Consider the following 22,613-nt stretch of genomic DNA (forward strand, 5'->3'; position numbering starts at 1 on the left):
CTTTAAAGATTTGATCATTGCCTTTCAAAGACCCTGAGAGTTTCCATTGCGCCTTTTCCCTTCACTTGATCTAGATTTCAAAAATCTAAAAAAAAACTGCTAAACATTGCAGGCCTGATAGAACCAGTCCCCTGTTGCCATAAAGATTAGACTCTTTAGTATTCAGGGCAGTATTTGCAATGACAGCTACTGTACCGTACACCTTCTAGGACAGCCGAGTGCCAATATCGGATGTTAAACAGCATTGATCTAAAAGTGGTCTGCAGTGGTAATGCTTTCTCTCCCTGCAGTTCCTCTCCTGACGATGGTGAGTTTTGGAAAATTATATGACAACAAACAAGAAATGTCAGTTTCGAAGAGAACATGAATCCAAGTTTTTTCATATTATTTAGTGTGGTGTTTGCTATTGTCAATTGTTGTTCTTGTCACTCTCCTTAGCTGGGTCATTATTTTTGGGGTCCTCTTAGGTAAAGGGCCTATACTGCAGGCTGTAACATCTGGAACCAATACAGCTGTGGCTATATGTGGGACGAAGAGGGCTTGAAGGTTTAAGGCTGGGTTTGGGGGTGTGTATGGAGGGGTGTGTGTGTGTGTGTATTTGGGGGGTTGGGTGGGGGGAGTTGCTTTGGCCCTAGGGGTCCATGTGTCCCTGACTTCAAAATAGACTTGATTGCTAACAGCTGGCAGTCCTAACTCAACCAGTGTCGGAGCTCTCCTCTGATGTCAACCTTGTCAGTATCAAGGCCTGGACCATAGTGGGCCAGCAGCACAGCGTAGGTAGAGAGGACTGTATGTAAAATGAGATTAAGAGAATGACCTTTTTTTTTTTTTTTTATTAAGGTTGTTTCTATAAATAATTCTTTTTTTTTTTTTGTCAAAGCACGTCTGAATGAAATACACTGAAGAGTGGCACTATTAAAGATAAGTACATGCTGCAATAGTTTGCAATCACATGCTGCTTTTACTAAGTGTGCCTACATATGACATCAGCCCAAAGCAAACAAGTAGATAACACAATTGCATCCATCGGTACAATTCTGTGACCAAAAGCTTTTCAAGGTTTATTATAATGACACACATTAATCATAATGAGATTATTCAGATGCTGATAATTAATATGTATATGTTTAAATGTACTTGTATCACTCTTTATTACAGCTGAATCACAAGGAAGAAAATGTGACAGAGCTGTGTCCTGCTATTCACTGCCAAAGTATGAGTAAATAGGACAGCAGCTCATTAGCATCTTTTATTATCCAATTAAAAACTCTGCTCACCTAATTACCTCCAATCAGCAGGGAGAAAAAAATGATTGACTTCCTGAAGGACAGGAATCACTTAGGACAAAAAGGACAAACTGTGTTTCGGTCACTCATTGGAAGTGACTCACAGAAAGTCAGACTATAAAAATCTACAGATGTGCAAAGAAGGCCAATCACAATATGTGGAGGTAAAGCCTTTACAAAAGCCTTCACTTATTTTGCTTGTGAAAAGGCTTCATATGTGTAGTGTAAATTTGGTACATAACTGTTTAAATAGGTCTCCACTAATATTTCAGTGTCATATTTCGATTTCGTCTGTTCTACCTTTTTAAAGTTATGCTGTTCTCTGGATTATGTTATTGACTTTGTGACAGGAAAATACATGATACATTTTTTAAACAGCTGCAGAAATGATTATCCTTGATGGAGGGCATTCACTGGACAACGCAGCATTTACAACAGAGGTATGTATCATTATTAGACAATTAATTACACTGTCATCAACACCACCAGCACCACTGTTGTACTGGGATTCAGTCACAGATGTTTCAAACTTTGCTTTGACACCATTATCCATAACTGGGAAGAAATGGATCCTGTTTCAGGCTTTGACTAAACGTTCAGTTCTTTGCACAGCGTTTGCTCAGGTTTACTTCTCTCAGTTAGTTTTCAGTCTTTGAAAGACTGTCAGGAAAAGCCAGAAATAGAATAGGGAAGGCCGCTGGGACGAGCTGTTGTTTACAGACAGTGACAGGGATGGAGGACCTCTGTGCTCCGGTGCTAGGCCTGATACCTCAGGGGGGTGTGCTAGCACTGCTTCTCTTACTGTTCTGGATGCGGCAACACACAAAGCATGCACACAAAAGCGCACAAGCATGCAGAACAGCAAACTGTGCACGTAAACAAGCAACATATACAATATTTTCTGTAGATTTTATCTTTATTACACACACATGCACCCAGCTCTCTTACTTATAGATTCATGCTCATTACACTCTCAGTGCCATGTAAACCATTATGTACCTGTTAATTTTTCCAGAAGAATGTTACCTGCTGACTGCACATGCAATGCTGCAAATACAATGCAAGGTGATGTTAGAGTAAAGCCAAACCTTTCAGACATAGTCTTTTGTGTTTGAATGTTAAATTAATTAGCATTCAGTTTAAGTAGCTAAGCTAAGTAGCTGACCTTAACACAGGGGTCAAGCCAGGCTACAGATACAGATACACAAGTTGACCAACACAGCCATGTAATTTCTGCACTCTGAGCAACTGCAGACTCTTGTTTTTAGTTGATGTTTGGCCCCTAATCCAGGTGCAAAGACCTTAATTTAATATGTTACTTGACAAAAAAAAACAAAAAAATAACAATCTTCTGTTTAATATTGACAAATTCTGTTTATTATTGTGTGATACTCTTCTCTTAAAATACAGTCTTTTCTGAGGTAGACCATTACAGTTCAAGAACATTTTCATTTTTAAAACAGACATCAAAAAAGACATGAAATAAATACTTTCATGTACAATATGCCGCAAAAATGAGGTAGAAATGGTTACAGAAAATGTACAATAACCAAGAACAAAGTTACCGTGATATTAGATCCAAACATGTAAAAAACAATAACTTGTTTTGTTGGACATACTGTAGGGACAACAATTGAAAATGTACCTCCATGTAATCATTTATAATTAAATGTAAACAATCGCTAACATTATCTCAACAGTGATGCAGGGGGTGTTGTGTAATTTATAGATGCGTTTTCAGTTTCAGACAGTGGGTCACTCTGATTGATTTGGCTTTATGGCATGACTGAAGCCACCAGCTGGTGAGAGAAGGCTGCACTGTGATATAGGGTTGCTGGACATCAATCAGACCACTTACACTCCACTGAAATCGGTATAAAGGAAGGGCAAGATGGTGGGGGGTGGGGAGAGGACACAACGCCACATGGCCACCGGGGTTGTGGCCAGGGGGCAATCCAATCTAATGAGATTGCATTGGGGAGAGAGAAAAAGAGAAAAAGAATGATGAGGAAGGGAGGGGGAGACAGAGGTAGGAAAGGGTGGTAGAAAATGTTACATCATTCTGTGTATACCTCCTCAGACCATGGCAACAGTCTAATATGAATGACCTCTATACCTGCAGTGCAGTGACCAGGTTTTTCCAGCTAGATAAAGCAGAATCAAAGCACTGCTTAAATAGACCTGGAGATTTGTCTGGATTGTCGACATGTTGGCTTTAACCACAATATGTACATGTTAACTATGGACTTTTAGACTTTGGGATTTGCTGAAATCGTCACATATAATAACTTATTAAAATCTTGTTTTGCTTCGATCGTTTAGTTTGTCGTTTTTTTGGAAGGTATTTTTGTGCTCAGATGTTCACTGCGAGTGCACATGTATGATTGTGTCTGTTACACATTTACATTTTCAAATAATATTTTTGCTACTGTTAAACTATAAACAACAGATATGCAAGAACATGGATGTATGTAAACACTAAATAACAGATTTGCAGCAGTTTGTCCAACAAAAAAAGGAATACTTTCTGTATACTACATATCTTTTCTTGAAGACAATCGTCACTCCACCATTAACTAGAATAAAAATAAAGGGTAAAAGAACAGAAAAGAAAATTTATTTATATATTCATATATAATAATACATGGATTTATGGCATCAAATATCCTTTAAGTATACCTGAATTACATTCAATGTTACTCTTTGTAGCATATTCAAGTTTCTCTCTCGAGATAAAAGCCCAGCTGCAGGGGGTATTACAAGACTGTCAGGTTTCTCCTCGCTCCTTTATCTTGCTCTGCTCCTCACTACTAAGACCCTAAGATTACGTACATTCTTAATTTCATATTTCTGAGGTAAAGAAATTCTTCCTGAGCATTTCAAATAAGACTACACACTAAAATAAACAAAAGGAGTATGTGAAATATAAAACACGCTGTAGGAGAAGCTAAATTAAGTCTTTTTCTGTATGTGGTATTTCCAGGGAAACTGAAGTCTATAAGGAATATGAGATTGAATAAAAAGATGTATGTGAAAGTCAAAAACAACAATCCACAAATAATAAAAGAAAGGTGTCTGTAAATTGTAACTTTCAAGCATGAGTGCATTACCATCTGTGAGTTAAAGTAAGCTACAAGTTTCAGCAACTAAGCGACCGGGACTGCAAGCTTTTAGACTTGTTTATTATACCATTTCTTTCAGAACAGGAAGGATTACGTGTTGTGTTATGATTTGGTAACAAGCTATCAAAATCACTAACCTACTGTAATTTTGAGATACGTAACAGTACAGCTGATTATGTATTTGGTTTGACATGTTTTTGGTCATAGACTATGGTTAACTGAAAATTAACTAAACTGAAACGTTGATCCCAAGCTCTTGCTGAGTGATTCATGCCAATCCAATGAGTAAATCAACATTATGATAACACAGATGTTGACTGGCAATAAATAGGATCCTGAGCGTAGCAGTCAAAAGAGGGCCTTTTGCAAACCCTGATTATCCATAATCTTGGACCACGCCACCTAGCAACAAATAATTGATTTCGTCCTAGACCAAGGCTAATCAAGATCTCTGACAGCATCCAAATAGCTATCAGATTTTCCTACTGGCCAAACAACTAATAGGCTACTCAACTCAACGCGGCCTATTTAGATCTCTTTTCTTTGGGAAAAAATACTGTGTTTATAGCAAAACAAAAACAGCACACCATGGCATGCTTCTGCCAGTATAGCAACTTTGTCAGCACTCCTATGATGTTGATCTTCTCTGGCTCTTTTGGCTGCGTAATCTGTAATTACAAAAAACCAACAAAACATTCGCAAGGTCTGCCATGTCAAATCAAAGACAGGGTCATAGTGCAGTCCGAGTACAGTGACTGGCTGCTCTCTCAGTTGCTATACATCTTGCTCCACTCTATACAACTGTCCAGTTCTTTTGTGGTGGTGTGTGGGCGCACCTTGCAGAAGGCATTGTCAAAGTCTGTGAAGGCTGGGGGTTTGGAAGGTGTGGGGAGGCCATGCATTGCCCCAGTGGGGGAGGATGCTGAGGAGAGTGCCTGCTGGCCGAGCTGCAGCAGTTCCCACACTGAGAAGCCCTCAGTGCGCTGCAGAACAGCGTTCAACTCCCTTTCATTCAGGCTACAGCCCTGGGGAGACAACACCTGTAGCAACACCTGCCTGCGCATACCCACATCGGGCAGGCCAACGTGATACCGCTTGGCAAAGCTCTGGTGAACTGAGTCTTGCAAGAGGTCTGGCCTGCCAGTGGCACATACAAGAATCACCAGACCTGTGGTCCCCACCTGGACTTTCTCCAGGTTAGTCAGCAGAGTCTGCCTCAGTCCTTCCTCTTCCATGGCTTCCACTTGGTTGAGAAGTACCACAGATGGCTGCCGTACACCTGCCACCTGTAACAGGGTCCCCAGAATGTGCTCTGCCTCAGCCTTCCCTTTAGAGGCCAGCATGGCTCCACTCACCCGGTAGAAGGAAGCCCCCAGCTGTGAAGCCAAAGAACGAGTCAATGTCGTCTTACCCCCTCCCTGGGGGCCAAACAGCAGAACGGTTCTTGGTGGCCGCACCACTTGACTTGGCCTCAACACGGGCCACAGTAAGTCCTCCTCCAGAGCAGCCTTAACATGGGTGAGACCAACCAGCTCTCCCCAGCCCAGTGCTGGATTGCAATCCAATAACTCCCCATTGACATAGTCCTGCAGTAGGGCATCTGGGCTTTTCATCGACTCAACAGTTGGACCACACAATGGAGGGCGTTTGTGGCCCTGGGAACGGTGTTGCTGCTGCTGCTGTTGGGTGAAACCCTGCTCTGTCACGCCATTCTCTCCCGTCATGCCCGCTGGGGGACTGTATTCGCCTGCTGCCCCATACTGAGGAGACACCAAGGGCTGGGATGACGGCTTTGTGGGCTTGAAGGTTTGAGGGTCTGTGCTGCCTGAACTGCTGAAGCCATTTCCCCGACACTCTGTTTTGTCATTCGCACTGTAGGGTGAGTTTCCCCCGGCTTTTAAGGGGTCATAGCTATATTTCCTATAACGTGAGCCATCCCCGCCCTCATCCTCTTCAACATTCATCTCAAATGCTTTTCTTTTTAATGTACCTCCAGACTCAGATGACCCCAGGTTTGTGTAACTATAGCTGCCTCCTACCACTGTGGGCCTTGTGGGAACAGGAGTAGGGGCTGCTAGACCTGAGGGCAGGTATGTTGCAGAGGGGTGGCTGTAACTGGTAAGGCCAGACTGGGGAGGGTATGTGTTAGGGGGATAGTTATAAACAGGTGTGGTAGGGCTATAGCTGGGCACCAGAGTGGGAGTGGACTGGAGAGTGTGGAGGGAGGCAGGGGGAAGTGCTGCACTGGGTTGGGGACAGTAGCCCGAGGAAAGATAGGTGCCATTGTAGCTAGAGGGGTACTCAGTGGAGCCACTGCAGGAACTGCTGCCACTGTAGCCAGAGTCTGAGAGGTTACTGTTCACAACTGACACACTGCTAACACCTGGAGGACCTGCAGATGCGGCTGCAGCCTTGGATCCTGAGACGTTGTCATGGCCTCCAGGCGGCACCAGGGAATAGGAGGCATCTGTGCTGTGTGTCAGTGGCCAAGGATCCAGTTCAGTCTTCTGGCCATTGAGGCCCACAAAGGCCCCTGTCTCAGGATAGGCGCCTACAGCTGGTGGCCGGTCATACGGTGAGTCCAGCACGCCAGCGTACTTCTCAGCATAGCGCTTCAATAAGTTAGAAGCTGTCAGGGCAGAGATGTCATCATTGGCCCAAGCATAGTTGTAAGAGCTGCGGCTGCGGCCAGAGTAAAACTCTGACTTGTGAGCAGGAGAGGAGGTGGTGGAGGAGACATCCAGGTGCTGCTCAGGCCACTGGCTGAGAGGCTGGGCATGCTCTGGGTTCCAGTGCATCTTTAACAAGCCTGGGAAAAATAAACACACAGAGAAACCATGTGAAATTGATCCTCTTATTATAATTATGTCTCAAAATAGCATGCTGGTGGTGTAGGTGTCTAGCTTTTATAGAAAATGTTTTGGTTTTGGGTATTTTCCTATGACTGGTAAAAAACAAGAGTTTCTTTTTCTGTTTCCATTTGCTTTGATTGGTAAGTAAAATAATTTTCATAAAATACAAAAAGTAACTCTAGTTTCAAACTTTCCAAAAGATAAAACAATTATGTTACCTAGGCTTTGTTAATGTTAAATCTAATGTTAAATAATGTTAAAAAGTGTCTTTGCAGCATTGGCAACATTTGGACTGACTGGATTTGTCATGATCAGGAATGTGAAGATAAACCAAAAAATAAAATAAAATAAAATACATCAATAAACTAAGTAGAAATTTAGACACTCTTTCATGATTGTTGTCCTTGTGCATAGAGACACAAAATAGCATTTGTACCGTTTGGAAACAAATAATTTTCGGTATCATGCAGAAAGAGCGCAGAAAGGGCTCAGATTTCCTTGAGATGGAGAGGAAGTTGAAGGGGAGGTGTAGGGACAAAGGGAAAGAGAATGAAAGCACATTGGTAGGTTGGATGTGTTGTTTTGCAGTTTTCCAGCTTATGCTGGAGCAGCGATAAGAGCCGACTACTATTCCCTGTTCTGCTAGCATCTGCAGGTCTCCCAGAGGTGCCATTGTTATCTCCATGTGTATGTTGCTCTGAATGCCTGCTCTCTCCGCCCTGCACCCCTAACTACCACCCACCCACTGGACACCAGAGCTTCAACAAACCAGTGGCTGGCTGGACAGAGGGAGGGTGAGAGTGAGGGTGTGTCGACAGTGGTGTATAGAAAGTGAGAAAGTGGGTGAAAAAGAGGGAGAGGAGGGGGAAGAAAGAAAGAAAGAGGGGAGGTTGATTTGCAGCATAGTATGCTATTCACCAGCACACATCACAGTCTCCCATGGAACATTGGGAAAGTGGAATGTCTTTTCCTCAGGCTGACTTTGCACATTAACAGGGGAGCAAGACACCAAAATATATATTTATATATTATGTTCCAAGAAAGGCCTAATGTTCTATTAATTGCTTTTGAAATGTGTAGTACATGCAAGTACAGAACAGTGTAACAACTCCTTCAGGACTTAATTAATCTGCTTTATTATTTTTGTGATAATCGATAAGTCAGCTTGCATTCAAATTGTTAAAAAATTTAAATGCGATCAAAATCTTTATTTCCCACAGAACAAGGCGATGTGATGTCTTCAAATGTGTTATGACCAACAACTCAAAATCCACGGACATTGAGGATACTATCATGCATGACAAAGAACAGCAGAAAGATAAAAGAACCTCCAACATTGTTGCAGATTAATTTTCTGTCCCTCACCTAATGGATTAATTGTTGCAGCCCTAACTCAAGCCTGTGTATGCTATTCTGATTACCCTCATGGCCATTTTATAGCATTTCTGTATGCTGATCAGGCATTTTCACATCTAAAGATTATATGTTTATGTGTAGCCAAATATATCAAGGTTTGATAGTTACCAAATTGTCTATTTCATGAACACTAGCAATACATCTTGCTGTGGTATTAGCTTGACATTCCACACATAGCATGGCATTATTGAACTGTCACAATTTGCCCTGAGGTGAGGGCTACTCCAGCCACAAACAGGAAGCTAAAAAGGAATATAGCAAGTATTCATTACTGGCCTCTCTGCCTTCCCTTCAGTAGATGCTTTATGATTCATTATTCATGGCAGTGTCTGTATGTGGAGCCAGGCTTCTTATTGCCATTTAAATCAAATCTCAATATCCACAGCCTGTGATTCTGCTGCTGCTCCTTCGCTCAGTCCTAAACTTTGGCCTCTTTCTTTACCCTCTTTCCAAACCTCCACATGCGTGTTTTCAGATTACGGTTGTTATTTATTCAGTCAGATGAGACCAGCACACCAGATGGCCATTGGATTATCATGTCCTTCATATTCAAATCCACTGCCTCAAGTTCCCAATGGCCAAGCCAGTTCAAGTACTTCCATAAGCTTCAGCCAACTCTCACACCCACCACAGCAAGACGAACAAGAACATTCTCACACTTTCTGAATTCTTACAAACATGCTGAAGACACTGGCTTGTCCACACCCAGATGAACACATATTTTTGTGGCCTGACTTGCAGGTCTTTGTCCAGGATGCAGAAACTATATATGTCCTGCAGGCCCTTCCCATCTGCAGCCCAACCAGTTTGTGAGCAGCCTCAATAATGGGGCCTGTGTGTGACAGAGATGGATGAGAGCCCAGGGGAGCTCATAAAACCTGCAGTGGGGTGGGGGGTAGAAGGAGGGAGGGAGGGGAAAGAGTGGACAGCAGGCGTTTCGTCCTCTCTAAGCAGACCGGAGCGGACATTAGAGGACTCTGTGAGTCGGGCTAACTGCTATCCACTCCATCATCAGAGCAGCACCAACACAATATTGCCTTTGCTCACACTACCCCCCAACCAATGCAATGAGCAGTTGCTAATACCTGAAGAACCGACCAAGTTCATTGTACTCTACATTTTCTTCTGCATATGCACAGCAAGTTAGATAAATGGTAGGCCACCACTCACCAGTGACAAGCACAGTGAGGTGACAGTGCAGTTGTAATTAGATCTTGCCTTCTGCTGGATTGTGGTTTTTAGAACAGTAGTGGCCCACAATAAACTGAGCAAGCGCTAATCTACACTTCTGCTTAAATCAGAGCCATAGGGTAGATTAATTCACTGGAAGAAAAGGAAGAATGCTAAGGTCAGGACAAAGTGAGCATACTGTTGGTCACAGTGCAATCATTAAATACATTTTGATACGTGCTTTCAGATGATGCTAGATTGTTTTTTTATCCAGATACAAGTAGCCATTTTGCAAGTTTAACCCATATCATAATACATTTTCAGTTACATTACTGTGACATTTCTTTTCCCCATCAGCTCATATTAAGGATTACACATGATAAACATTTAAGCATTGACCGGAACATTAGTATGTCTAAAAATTGGAATTCTGGATTTATTATTTAAGATATTTTAGATTTTATTGCCGCTGTCAATAGGTAAAGCTGCTCTGTGATCCAATCACAAGTAAATATTATTTAACATACATTTCATCATAATCAATTGCACTACTAAATTTATACCACAAAACAGGAAATATATCAGTTTGAATGGCCAGGTTTTAAATATGTGTAGAGGTTTCTTTTCTGTTGACTTATGGTATTACTTAGCTGTGTGAAGGTTGATAAGAACTTATTTTATATGCAGATGAATGTTCCCACCGTTTGTGTGTATGTGTGTGTTCTTAGCCCCAGGAGAGACAGATGTTCCTCTGCTGACCGCCTTACTGTCTGTGCGCCCATTGTGGTGGACGACCGTCCAGCAGACGCGCACTGTTCGGACAAACCAGTTGGCCCTGAGACAAAGCCCGAAGGATCCTATTGTCAGAAGCCTGTCTAATTATGGAAATCTTATTAATCTATTCAGCAGCAGTCCACTGACAGCTTTTGTGTCAGCCTGGGATTTATTGAGGGACCTGTGTGCTCTGCGGGCTATTGTAAGAGTGCGTGATGAAGACAGTGGCACGGCTCTTTTCAGGAGAAACCAGCTTTACTTTGAGGAGGCCCTAAAATTAAATATAGGCCTCTTATGGCTTAAGGAGAAGGTGTTATGTTCATGAGTTATTTCTGCACTCAAATGTGCAAACTCTGTAAAGCCGCTGTATGATGTTGACTCTAAACTGAAGTAGCTTTTGGCCCATAAATGCTGGTAGTGCTCAAACTCTGTTGTGGTTTCCTATAAAAGATGTATCAGTGGGTGAGGCGAAACGTTATCTTGGCGGAAAGCCCAGAGATGGAGGGCTCCAACACTGTTTCACAGCTCCCCTGAGGTTGCTTTTCCTTTCTCCCTTCCCAGCACTTTTGTTTTCCATGCCCCAAGGACCAAAATGGACACGGATACAACAGGCCTTCTGGGACAGTGCGCTATTAAACTGTGCCGATTGTGAGGAGCCAGCTTGTAAACAAGACTGATGTGGATCAATCTAATCAGTGCTTTATTTGGGGCTGAGCTTTACCCCCACCCACCAACCAAACAAACCTACAAGCACCTCCACTCCATCATGCACCTTTACACAGAGGCACAGTTCAAATAGAGAAATTACATCTAAAACCTACAGAAACATGAATCTATATATCTCTGGAGAAATACAGATAAAAAATAACAGGTTAAAGTTTAAACTGCTGACACCAATGACGTCCACAGTGCAAATGTCAGTGTATCTACTCAACAGCAATGGCATTTCAGCTGTTGTGGTAGTTTGTCAGTTTAGGCAACATCTCAGAAAGCTTGAAATAAAAAAAGCGCTTAAACGTACAAAGCAAACAGGCAGAATGACAGCCACAAACTGACAGACTGCTGTTTATTTTAGATCAATATTCAATATATAACTATATATAACTATATAACTATATATAACTATATAACTATATATATAACTATATATATAACTATATATATAACTATATATATATAACTATATATATATATATAACTATATATATAACTATATATATATATAACTATATATATATATATATAACTATATATATATAACTATATAACTATATATATATATATATATATATATATATATATATATATATATATATATATATATATATATATATATATATATATATATATATATATATATATATATATAAAACTATATAAATATATAACAAGAAATGTTACAAATGTGCTGAGCTGAGTTTGTACAAAAACAGAAACAAACGGGCATCTGTAGCTTTGTTTATCTTGATTTGTCATTCACTTTAAGTACTTTAAGACCCCTGTTCTCAAGTTCACTATGATTTATGACACTAATATTGAGCTGGACTCAGGCTGCGGTTGTCCTATGCTGCATTCTACCTGGACTGTCATAAAAAGACCAATCTCAATGGCCAGCCACATTTCACACCAAGGGGATACAGTGGAAAATTGTCTTTGGATGTTTTCTCATTTTTCTATGAAATCCATTTTATCTGGTCTACCACATTTTTTACTAACATACTAAAAAATGTTGTTGAATAAATAAAAACAAAAAGTATATATAGTATATTTATATATGCACTTTACGTGACTTATGTTTCACAATGTCAAGTTGCACTGTACAGCTTTATCCCACATATGCAGTGCAGCTTCTCTTAGTGTGTATTGCCACGCTTTGAAACATATGCAAAGTCAATAATCAACACCCCTCTAAACCACCTTAAGATAGGGATTATAATGCACACACTAGACTAATGGGATCAGAATTTATCATCCTGGCATAATTAGGCATTGATAGTGAAAATTATTATTAATCTATGCATTAGTCACAAAACTGCTACTAATCAAAAGAAACACAGCCCCACTTCCTCTAGCTCATTTGCTTCTTCTTTCATGGCCCTAAAAAGATGTAATAACAGAAGAGTGCGGGAGCTTTGGTGGAGAGTTTTCACACCTGCTGCCCAGAGCACCAACAGATGCAGCTCTTTCCAAACAATCCTAACCAACCCACTCCCAGGAGGAAGGAGCCCATCTCCTGCAGTGGCATTGAGGGATGTCTTCTGTGTGTGTGTGTCTGTCCCTATCTCCCTACCTCCCTCTTTCTGTGCATAGAGCAATCTGTACTCCGTGTATCAGAAATGACAGTTTGACTCATTCTATTTTTTGTTTCATCCCCCTGTGGAAATGTTTCAGGCCAGCTGTCAGAACATTTTTTGTCAGTGTGAGCAGCTTATATAGTTTTAATAAAAATACACTATGACAACATTGTACTGTGTATTTTGAAGAATAATGAGTTATACCGTCCATTTCTGTAGTTGAAATAAAAAACAATTATCGGTTAATACCAATAAATAACACTTAATGTGGTTGAAGACAAGTACTTGATGGAATTTATTAACAATTTACAAATTGACAAACATGTTTAGAATTGCTAATGCAGAAGAAGTTAATTCCCATCTGAGAGCTGGCTCATTTTACAGCCTGTTTTCTCAGCACTCTCCAAAACTAGTAAGCCTCCAGAATAATTGCTGGATGCGTCACTTCATGCTCGTAATTTTAGAAACAACTCCCCCATCCCCCGTGCTTGCTAACGCAAGTCCACAAATGGCAGAGGCCTGTACACCCCCACCTTCCCGTCAAGCAAAACAGGGTCCCTATTTTCTGTGACTGCAGGCTGGCTTTAGGCCATTGTGTCCACTAATATATCAAAGGACAGCTGTCCTAAAGCCTTGTGATGACCAATCACCTTCTCCATCTGTCTCACTTCCCCAATCTCCGGTCTTGCTCCCCCTCTTTCCTTACAATCTCCTTCTTTCCTATTTCTGTGTTTCTCTACCTCCCTTATTCCTTCCATTTCCAGTTAGCATGTTGGATTCCCTCTTTTCTGTCCAAGTCCACCAGCCCCCTCTCTGCTACATTCTCAGCACATGGACAGCTCTGGGATTTGTTGCTTTCTGTTAGTACACACACAAATTAGAGAAAGCTCAATATATTTGACAGCCACAGTCCCCACTTTGGCAGTTCATTTTATGATCAGAGCAGTACAAACACCTAATGCCTTAACATTTAAAGTAAGTTATTTCTCAGGTGTAGTCATTTTACTAATTAGCTGGGCTGGTGTAAAAGGTGTTGTGTCTCATTGTCAAGCTCTGCATTCTGCTGCCTCAGGAATCCAGTGAAGTGTTGCCATCCAAATGAGCCTCACCACCCTGCTTCTTAATTGGGCCCTTAATGGGAGCAGAGGTCTCCTTAATGAGCTGATGAACCCTCTGAGAGAAAGACCACTGGACTCACAGGGCACTGGGTCCCTAACCTTCTTTGACGCATGCAAATGTACACACACACAAATTCACACAACAACACACATCATGGGGGCTAATTAGAACCCATTCACACCCTGCACTAATGATCTGAGCTGTTATTCACACACACTTAAGCAGACTGTGTGTTTACTCAAGGTCCTCATAGGCCCTTCCATTGGACCACTCATACCACTCTGCCTGGGTAGATGTTGGCATGGCCCTCCAACTTGGTCATTCAAGAGCCAACATGAGATCTACTCCTTTTTTCCTCTATACAAACTGCTGCACGACTTAGCCAAGTAATTCACAAAGACACTTGCACAAAACATAAAAAGAGAGAGGCAGAGAGAGAAAGGAAAGGGAGAGGGGTCAGTCAGAGGAGAGCTATAAAAACTGTCAGGTCTGCACTCCTGTGTGTAGTTGCTTTGTGTGTGTGTGTGTGTGTGTGTGTGTGTGTGTGTGTGTGTGTGTGTGTGTGTGTGTGTGTGTGTGTGTGTGTGTGTGTGCACTGTTTAAAAAGAAAAGGTATCGCTACACCAGCGGGGCCCCCAGCAACAAGAGTTAGGGCACTCCTGGGTTGGCGGCCTGGGACTGATTTAAGAGTGTGTTTGAAGTGCAGATTACAGATTCTTTGCACCAAATCCCTCTAGGAGTATCCATGGCCCCTGCAATCTCTCTCAGGTTTCTTTTAAGGTCCGGCCATGGCTGCTTGTCCCAGCTTGAAGTCCTCTGGATTGGCCAGAGACAAGGACCAAAGCTGGACACACTGAGGTACAATTTTATATGAATGCGCACTATGTGGCTGCAGTAGTCAAAGGTAATATTAGGAAGCAGGAATTCTACACATTGCCACAAAGAGAATTCCAACATGGAGGTGAGATTCTTTACATGTTTTGCACATAGGCAACGTCCCTCAAAGTGAGATTTTTGCTAAGCAGCATTTTAACTACTGTCTTTAACTGACAGACAATGAGCCACAGAGTCACCAGTGGGCGCAGGGGTGTGTTTGTGTGTCACTGGTCTGAGAGTAAACTGTGTGACTACCTAACACTTCTGTGTCACTCATACAATCTATCTGTCTGTACACACACACACATGCACACATGCACACACACACACACACACACACACACACACACACACACACACACACACACACACACACACACACAAGCAGGCTTTTCTCTGCAGGGTTGGGATTGTTTGAGAAGCAGAACAGAGCTAGTCTGTACATGGAGAACCATCAAGCTGCTGGAAAGAAGAGATGAAAACCAGCATTGTGTGGCCTGATTCTAAAAGCTAATCAGACACAAAGGCTAGTGCATAATGTAGTAGAAATATTCCCATGAAGGACCAGCTCAGTGTTGGCTCTGAAGGCATGCTAACTATTCCACCAGCAGTTTGAGACATTCTTGAATCTCCCGTCCATCACAGCAGCCCTGACAAACTGTATGGACTATCGGGGTGCAGGGTACTGATGGAACAACAAGTTATTGTGGGAAGCAACACAAGTGTTATATTTTGCTCTTGCAAAACAAAGGTCTACCAATGTTATTTAAGGAAGCTATCTTAATTGGATTAAAAAAAACATTCAAACAAAAATCGTTTCATCTTGAAAAAAACATGTTCTGAAGAACTGACTAAACCTACCAAAAGCCACACATAAAAAGACATAAGACAACTTCTTCTCAGGCTGGCAACAAATCTAAATTCCATTAATCTGATGAGTGGTAAAATAATAAGATTGACTATTTCAAGTGTCACAGTTCCTTACAAACATCCACTCATTTTTTGGCCAGTTTGAGTTCACACACCCACACACTATCTCTGTAAAACAAATGTTTGCCAATCCAAAGAAAACAATTCCAATGTTTTTAGCAAGCATTATAGTAATAGTAAGTAAAAAAAATAGTAATATTTAAAAAAGGACTATTCTGTTTGATTTCTTCCTCTTTTCTTCACACTGTCATGCCAATAATGCTCCTTTGAGGCTGGTTAAAGAGCTGGGAAAAAGAGGGCTCCTGAGGCTGAGGCCACGGAGACAGCCCCATGCTGGCCAGGAAACAATGCTGTTTTGGAGAGCCAGAGAACTGGACTCAAATGAAACCTGGTGGGTGGGTGTGAAGGGAGGACAAAACTAGACACATCAGTTATGAAGTCAGCATTGAAGGCTGTGTTAGTAAAATGACACTTGCAGAATCGAGGGGGATCTGCTGCTTAAACTATCAGCTCTCCAGTCTACCTCTGTCCCTCTTTCTTCCCCCATCAGTGTCTTCCACTTTGTGATGAAACATTCAAACAAGGCCAGTGCCCAGGATTTAGCATTTCCACAGAGCACTGTTACCTGCACATATTTTCGTTCTGTTAGCTAACTGAAGAACGCTGTGTTCGCTCCTGCTTATTTTTGGAGAGGGGGCTCATTGATTCAGGCAAAGTCCAACTAGGTCAAGTGGGGCTGTTTAGTGTGATATGCAGAAGTGTGTAGAGTACTCACTATAGGGGACAATAGGACTCAGCATTCTGTGGAGCTGGTCTCAGTAAGGAGGAATGCTGTTTTGTGAATGCCAGCTAAGGTGAGCGTCTGTCCAGCTGTAGTCCATCACTGGCATAAGCTTGTGCTGACAACAGAACAGACCTAAGAGAGAGGGGGAGAGGTAAGGCAGTTACAGGCTGCTGCACAATGTCTGGACAAACACTGACATGTCAACCAAGTTTTTAACACAAACTCACATGGCAACACAAACCTAACACACACACACACACACACACACACACACACACACACACACACACACACACATACACACACAACACACCAGAATTAACCCAGAGTATGATAGAATTACAGAAGAACCTGAGAACATGGTCAGTGTAACAAAAACAGAGTTTACACACACAAACGGATGCACACAAGGGTATTCATTATAGGCAAGCATTGAGCTGATTGTGAAGCTGCATCCAGCCTCTAAAGAGGGCTTTCTAAATCTGCCTTACAAAAAGACTCATGCATACCACTACTCTGTGCACTGGGGCAATAAAGATTGCATTCTTAGGAGACCAAATACTTTTTGAGCTACATAGGCAAAAAAATGTTCACTAATGTAATAATGAAGTTTCAGGAAGGAGCTAATAGGTGACGTGTAGAAATTTTGAAATGATGCAGAAAACTAATAAAATATTATTAGTGTTAATTTAAAAACCCATTCAAAATAAGGTTCGGTTTCACATTTTTAATTTTAACATTGCACAGATTTAAGACCAATTTCTCCAGTTTCTACTGCTTTAATCCGATGAAAAGCAGCTCTCTCTGTGGATGAGATTAAAACATTTAGTTTTTCTGCCATGTGTATACATTTATATTTTTATATTTGTAGACATTACATTTTTTAATTTCACTGAACATGTTGCTTAGGAACATGTTAAAACAGCTTAGACACAATCTAGAAATTGTGGTTGTAGAATCTATAAAAACCTTTTAGCCATAAATACTCATAATGTTTATTAATGCAATAATAAATCTATTACTGCTCCTGCACATGTAAAAAAAAGTCTTTCTTATTATATAAAAATCCAACAATAGTTACTAATTTGCATTCACTTAAGTACCATATGGAAGAGAAATTACGCAATGACCACACGGCTGTCCATGGACACCAACAGGCTTACTGAACACCGACTCCAACTATAACCCCCCTCCTCTGCTGACTGACAGTCAACTTTTAACACTCAGCCTGAAATAACTAACTCCACTACAGCAGCAAACCACAGCTTCCACTAAAAGCAAACACAGCTTTGTCTTTGCACAGTTCAGAGAGAGACAGAGAAGTCAAGAGTTTGCAGGTTTGCTGGGTTCCGGGAAAGGTCTCAAAAGCTGGAAGAAGAAAGGTCTGAAAGCTGCTACAACACGCTCAGCTCCAATGCTCCTGAAACTTCAGCAGAGCCTGGTCAAACAGCAGGGAGAGCAGCAGGCTATGACAGCAGGTTAACACACAGATGCAAAGAAGACAGGCAGCCTTACCTATTCATGCCTGCATGTCCTCCATCAGATCTGAAAGCAGTGGGATAATTCCTGGAGCAGAACAAACCGTGTGTGCACAGCTATGCTTTTTTCCACATATGGGACACAACTCCTTTCTGTTTTTCTCTCTCTCGCTTTCTCTCTCTCTCTCTCTCGCTCTCTCTCTCTCTCCCTCTCTCTCTACCACCCCCCCACCCCCCCACCCCCCCAGCCAGTGACAACAGAGTGAGCACTCAGTTCCCCTCCCCCATCTCCCATCCCCCTCATCCTCCCCTCCCTCTATCTCTCTCTCTTTATGCTAAAAGTATTTAAGTAGAGAAAGAGAGAGAGAGCAAAAGGGAGAGAGAATGAGGGAAGGGAGGGGGACTGACCAATTGTGCTTTGTAGGAAAGAGAGAGAGAGCGATCACACTGAAGCTTGGACACAGAGGGCGGTGGAAAGGGGGAGATTTTGGTTGGAGGGAAATTACCAGGCTAATTAAGAAAGAGCTGAATGAACAGTGGACAGATTGTGTGGAAAAAACACCAAGGAATAATCTAGAGTGGCAAAAAAAGAAAAAGTCACCAAGTTACACTAAAGCAGAAAAACATGTTACATTACTTGTTTTAGAAATGTTCGCTGCCCTGATCTGTAAAAGATGGCTTTCAACAATACCAAAGTTGAAACTTACAATGTCACATCTGTATGTAACATGTTTAGAAAGAGAAAACAAGAGAATGTAGTTTAACAAGTATCTAGCTTATAGTTTGTTGATAATATTGGTTAACTGCAACCTGGTGGTGGCGTTCCAGAAGTCCTGTCGTCACATAGACCTAATCCAGGACTTATTAGGTCTTATGCGGGATATTTGTCCAGGATAGTTGGGTTACATAGTGAAATTCATTACAGGAAGAATGCTAGATTACAACATTCATTCAACATACATTGCATCACAAATTTTAGGACATAAATGTAGTATTCCCAGAGCCAGCAATCACTTGAGCACTGGGCTTTCTTTTGATTCAAAAGAAAACTTCAAGGTATCAGTAAGGAAATGTAAATAAACAGCCTTGGAGTTGGTGGTATATGTATTCTTCCTTTTTCCCTAATTAGGCTTCTGTAAGTCATAGAATACAATCCAAAATCTAAACCTGCTACTCCAAAAGTTGTGTCACCCAGACATGTTTCAGGGGTCCATATACAGTACCTCATGATCAGGTGCTTTTCATGTTTCATTTACTCGCTCTTCACATACAGCTGTCTGGCTGTTTATAGTGCCACACTGAGGGCCACATGGTCCAATCATCTCCTTTTATTATACGGAGCTGGTGCTCCAGTAAGGCTTCCCTGTTGTGCTGCAGGACTTACCACCCACAGATACGCAGTCTACCACAAATAGCCAAATATATGTGCACAGACTCATACAGTATACACATAGTAATATACAAGCACACAGTGAATGAATCAACGGAAAAAAGACAGGGACACTGAGATCCTATGTTTGGTGTCTAGTGTATTCTATGCACTTTATAGTGTAACAGTATCACAGAAAGTCATTTGTCATCCTGTACCGTAGCCATGCTGATCCCTCCATCATCTATGCAAAAAACATAATTTTGTACTGGGGTCTAATGTTAGCCATTAGCCTTAGAATTAATATTATCCTGTAATTACCAGATTATTGTTGCAATCTGGGGATGCAGCAACATAAATTATAAGAACTCAGTTAGGGCAAAAAACAAAAGCAATTAAAGGACCAGATAGATTTGACATGATGTATTTATATGTAAGAGCACAGAAAAAACAAACCATTAAACCATTGTCCATTAAAAGCATGCATTATTTCACCAACAAAACTCCTGGTTCAGCTTTGATCAACTCTGACTTGGGGAGGCTCAACACAGTTTTTCTCTATTTTCCTCGCCTTAGCTTTTTCATTCATCAAAGTTGGCATGTCCACTGTAAGTTCAGTGAGTAAAATGTTATAGCAAATAGAATGGATGACCCAATCAACAAAACTAACACCGAGGTTGTAATAGAACATAATTACCTTTTACACACTTGGCCTCTGAAAAATGTATTTTGTATGACATGTGGGTGGAACTATTTTAGGACATGCCCCAGTGGTCAGTGACATGGCTCAAAATGGAATGTAGGGCAATAAACCCATAGGAGGAAACACTGCAACTCATTAGAGTGGTTACAAAACCTAACTTACCCAGTACATCCCAGCACAGAACCACAATTAGACTCCTTAATGTTTCCCTAATATGGGATCCTCAATAGGTTTGCTAATGGTGTCGCTGTGGGGGGTTAGGTGAGAGTATGGCTCAGAAGGGATGTTGAAAGCAGACAACTCTGGTGCTCTCTCTATCACTCTATTGCCTTATTAGTGCTGAGACAGCAGTGTGTGGAACCAGGCAACATGCTGAGCCCAGCACTACTAAAGCACAAAGTCTTTCAAGCTCTGTGGACATGAGACAAGCCAAAAACAGAGAAAAATAAGTCTAAAAGAGAGTTTGAATACGACAGAGCAGGTATGCTTGCAAAGGCTGGGCTAGGTGCCACATGGTTGGATGAAAAGGGAGAGACCTGACAAACTGAGAAGGGAGCCATGGCAAGCTGAACGGGCAGAGACTACAGGTCAACATGCTAGTGTTTGACCTTATAGTGCGGGGCGTGTCAGCTCAACACCTTCATTCAGCAGGTTGTTTGCCCAGTGTGGTTGTGGGTAAGCTGGCTTCATCAAGCAAAAATGATGTATCAGGCTCATAATTAATTCGATTAAATAAAATCTGCAGGCAGCATAGCCCCACACAAGGTGATTAGCTAGGCAAAGTATCATGCTTAATGGCTGTTGGGACATGGAGTCAATGTTGCACGAAGTGTTTCAAATCTCATTGGTACAAAGTTACAGTTAGAGATAGAGGGCCACATGGTCCAGTCTGCCCTGTCTGCATTTGCAGCATGTAGCATCAAAATATTTTATCTACTCTGAAACAAGTAATTTAGCAAATTACCAAGTAATTTAAGGCAAATCTGTTTTTCTCCAGCACCCTTTAACATTTTTAAAAGCTACTTGCATATTTTAAAATGTTTGCAGGAACTTGAAATGGCCATAATGGTCTTAGCTGACTGATACAAAAACATATGGATCTATGTTAAGTCAAGAAACAAGAAACAATGTAACTGACATTTTAAAAAGCCACTGAGGTTGGAGATGTGACACTTTAGAGGCGCTGAATGGACTGAGTTGACCAGACGTAAGGTATGAGACTTAAGGTCTGACCTCAAGACACTAATTGCTTCCAGGACTGTGTAGACAACACTACAATCTAGAGAGAAAGAAATATAAACGACCAAATTCAAACATGTAGGCTTGCAAGTGGTAAGAGGTGAGACAAAATTAGTTTTTTTAAAACACATTTTACCTTTTTCCTGTAATTTGCAATAGCATCTCGAAATTCAATGACGATTGTGTTTGAGGAAACAATGTGATGTGAATCCATCATGATGACACTCATGGAAGTTGAGTTTGCATACTTTTACTTGTGCTAAGGAATATTAAAGATTTCATGTATTTACAAAATGCATGTGTTTATGGCAGTAATAATTAATTCCAGGCTCCCAAGGTTGGTTGATATCATTTCATTCAAGTGCTGAGCCTTTGGCTGAGATAAGGGCAGAGAGAGAAATTCTACACTAGCCCCAGTTGGCCCTAAGAGCAGCGGAGGAAGGGACAAAGTATGTGTATAAAAGGGAGATGGTGGGGGGGTCACTGGGATTATTAGTGGGAGGTTCAGCTGTTTATTATTCCAATTCTATCTCTAACAGCTGAAAATTGGAGAATTAGGCAGCAACCCCAAGCAACCCGAGGATCAATGCAGAGGGGTTAAACCCTGTGGCATGGCTACACATTTTGACAGCGCTCCCAGATACTGACGCAACACACTCACTACAGGGGTCATTCACAAAACTTAACAGACACATCAGATTTACTGCTTTGAAAGGATAAGGCACTCACAGACTTCACATGACTATGAACAGTCTTACATTTTAGACAGGGGTGACAGTTTGAAAAACATTAGGCTTTGTTTGTTGACTGCTGATACTTTATAGAGTAAGTTCTGTTCTTCCTACTCCTCTATCAAAACCTGAAACACAAATTAAAGTCTCTTGTATTTGTAGCAATTAGTAATAGGTTATTTAGAAACCTGTGCCGAAGCCAGACAAACAATCTCTGTAAACATGCCAAAAAACAGTCATCCATCTCTGAATGTTTTGTGCACACATGGACTTTCTCAGTTACATACACTGCTGGCATGAGCATGTACTGTAGTGTCAGAGGGTCTCTGGTCACATCCATGCATGTTATTAACATAGCAAAGGATATGTGACACTGGGAACTAGGAAACCTGAACTGTCCATGCCATGCAGGCATGCAGTATGAGGGCATGGAGACAGGTTTTTGGACATTTAGAGGTAGGGGAGTTGAA

The 22,613-nt window shown here is 41.4% G+C and overlaps 1 protein-coding gene across 1 annotated transcript; it reads right to left on the reverse strand.

The window, feature by feature from the left end:
• Positions 1–2,565: 2,565 nt before the first annotated feature.
• fignl2 (fidgetin like 2) lies at positions 2,566–18,271 on the reverse strand. Its single transcript, XM_067528211.1, has 3 exons — positions 18,139–18,271; positions 16,615–16,755; positions 2,566–7,217 (listed from the first exon to the last, which is right to left on the reverse strand). Exons 2-3 carry the CDS (start codon positions 16,637–16,639, stop codon positions 5,176–5,178), a joined length of 2,067 nt encoding a protein of 688 aa, XP_067384312.1. The 5' UTR covers positions 16,640–16,755; positions 18,139–18,271; the 3' UTR covers positions 2,566–5,175.
• Positions 18,272–22,613: the final 4,342 nt, after the last annotated feature.

Source organism: Channa argus, chromosome 13 (genome assembly GCF_033026475.1).
Source record: "Channa argus isolate prfri chromosome 13, Channa argus male v1.0, whole genome shotgun sequence".
Lineage (NCBI taxonomy): Eukaryota > Metazoa > Chordata > Actinopteri > Anabantiformes > Channidae > Channa > Channa argus.

What these genes read in the sequence shown, in the direction of transcription:
- fignl2 (XM_067528211.1), bottom strand. Translation starts at nt 16,639, where the DNA reads ATGCTGAGTCCTATTGTCCCCTATA. An exon ending in GAGTCCTATTGTCCCCTATA is followed by an intron (nt 7,218 to 16,614) that starts GTGAGTACTCTA and finishes TATTTTTCCCAG; the next exon opens with GCTTGTTAAAGATGCACTGG.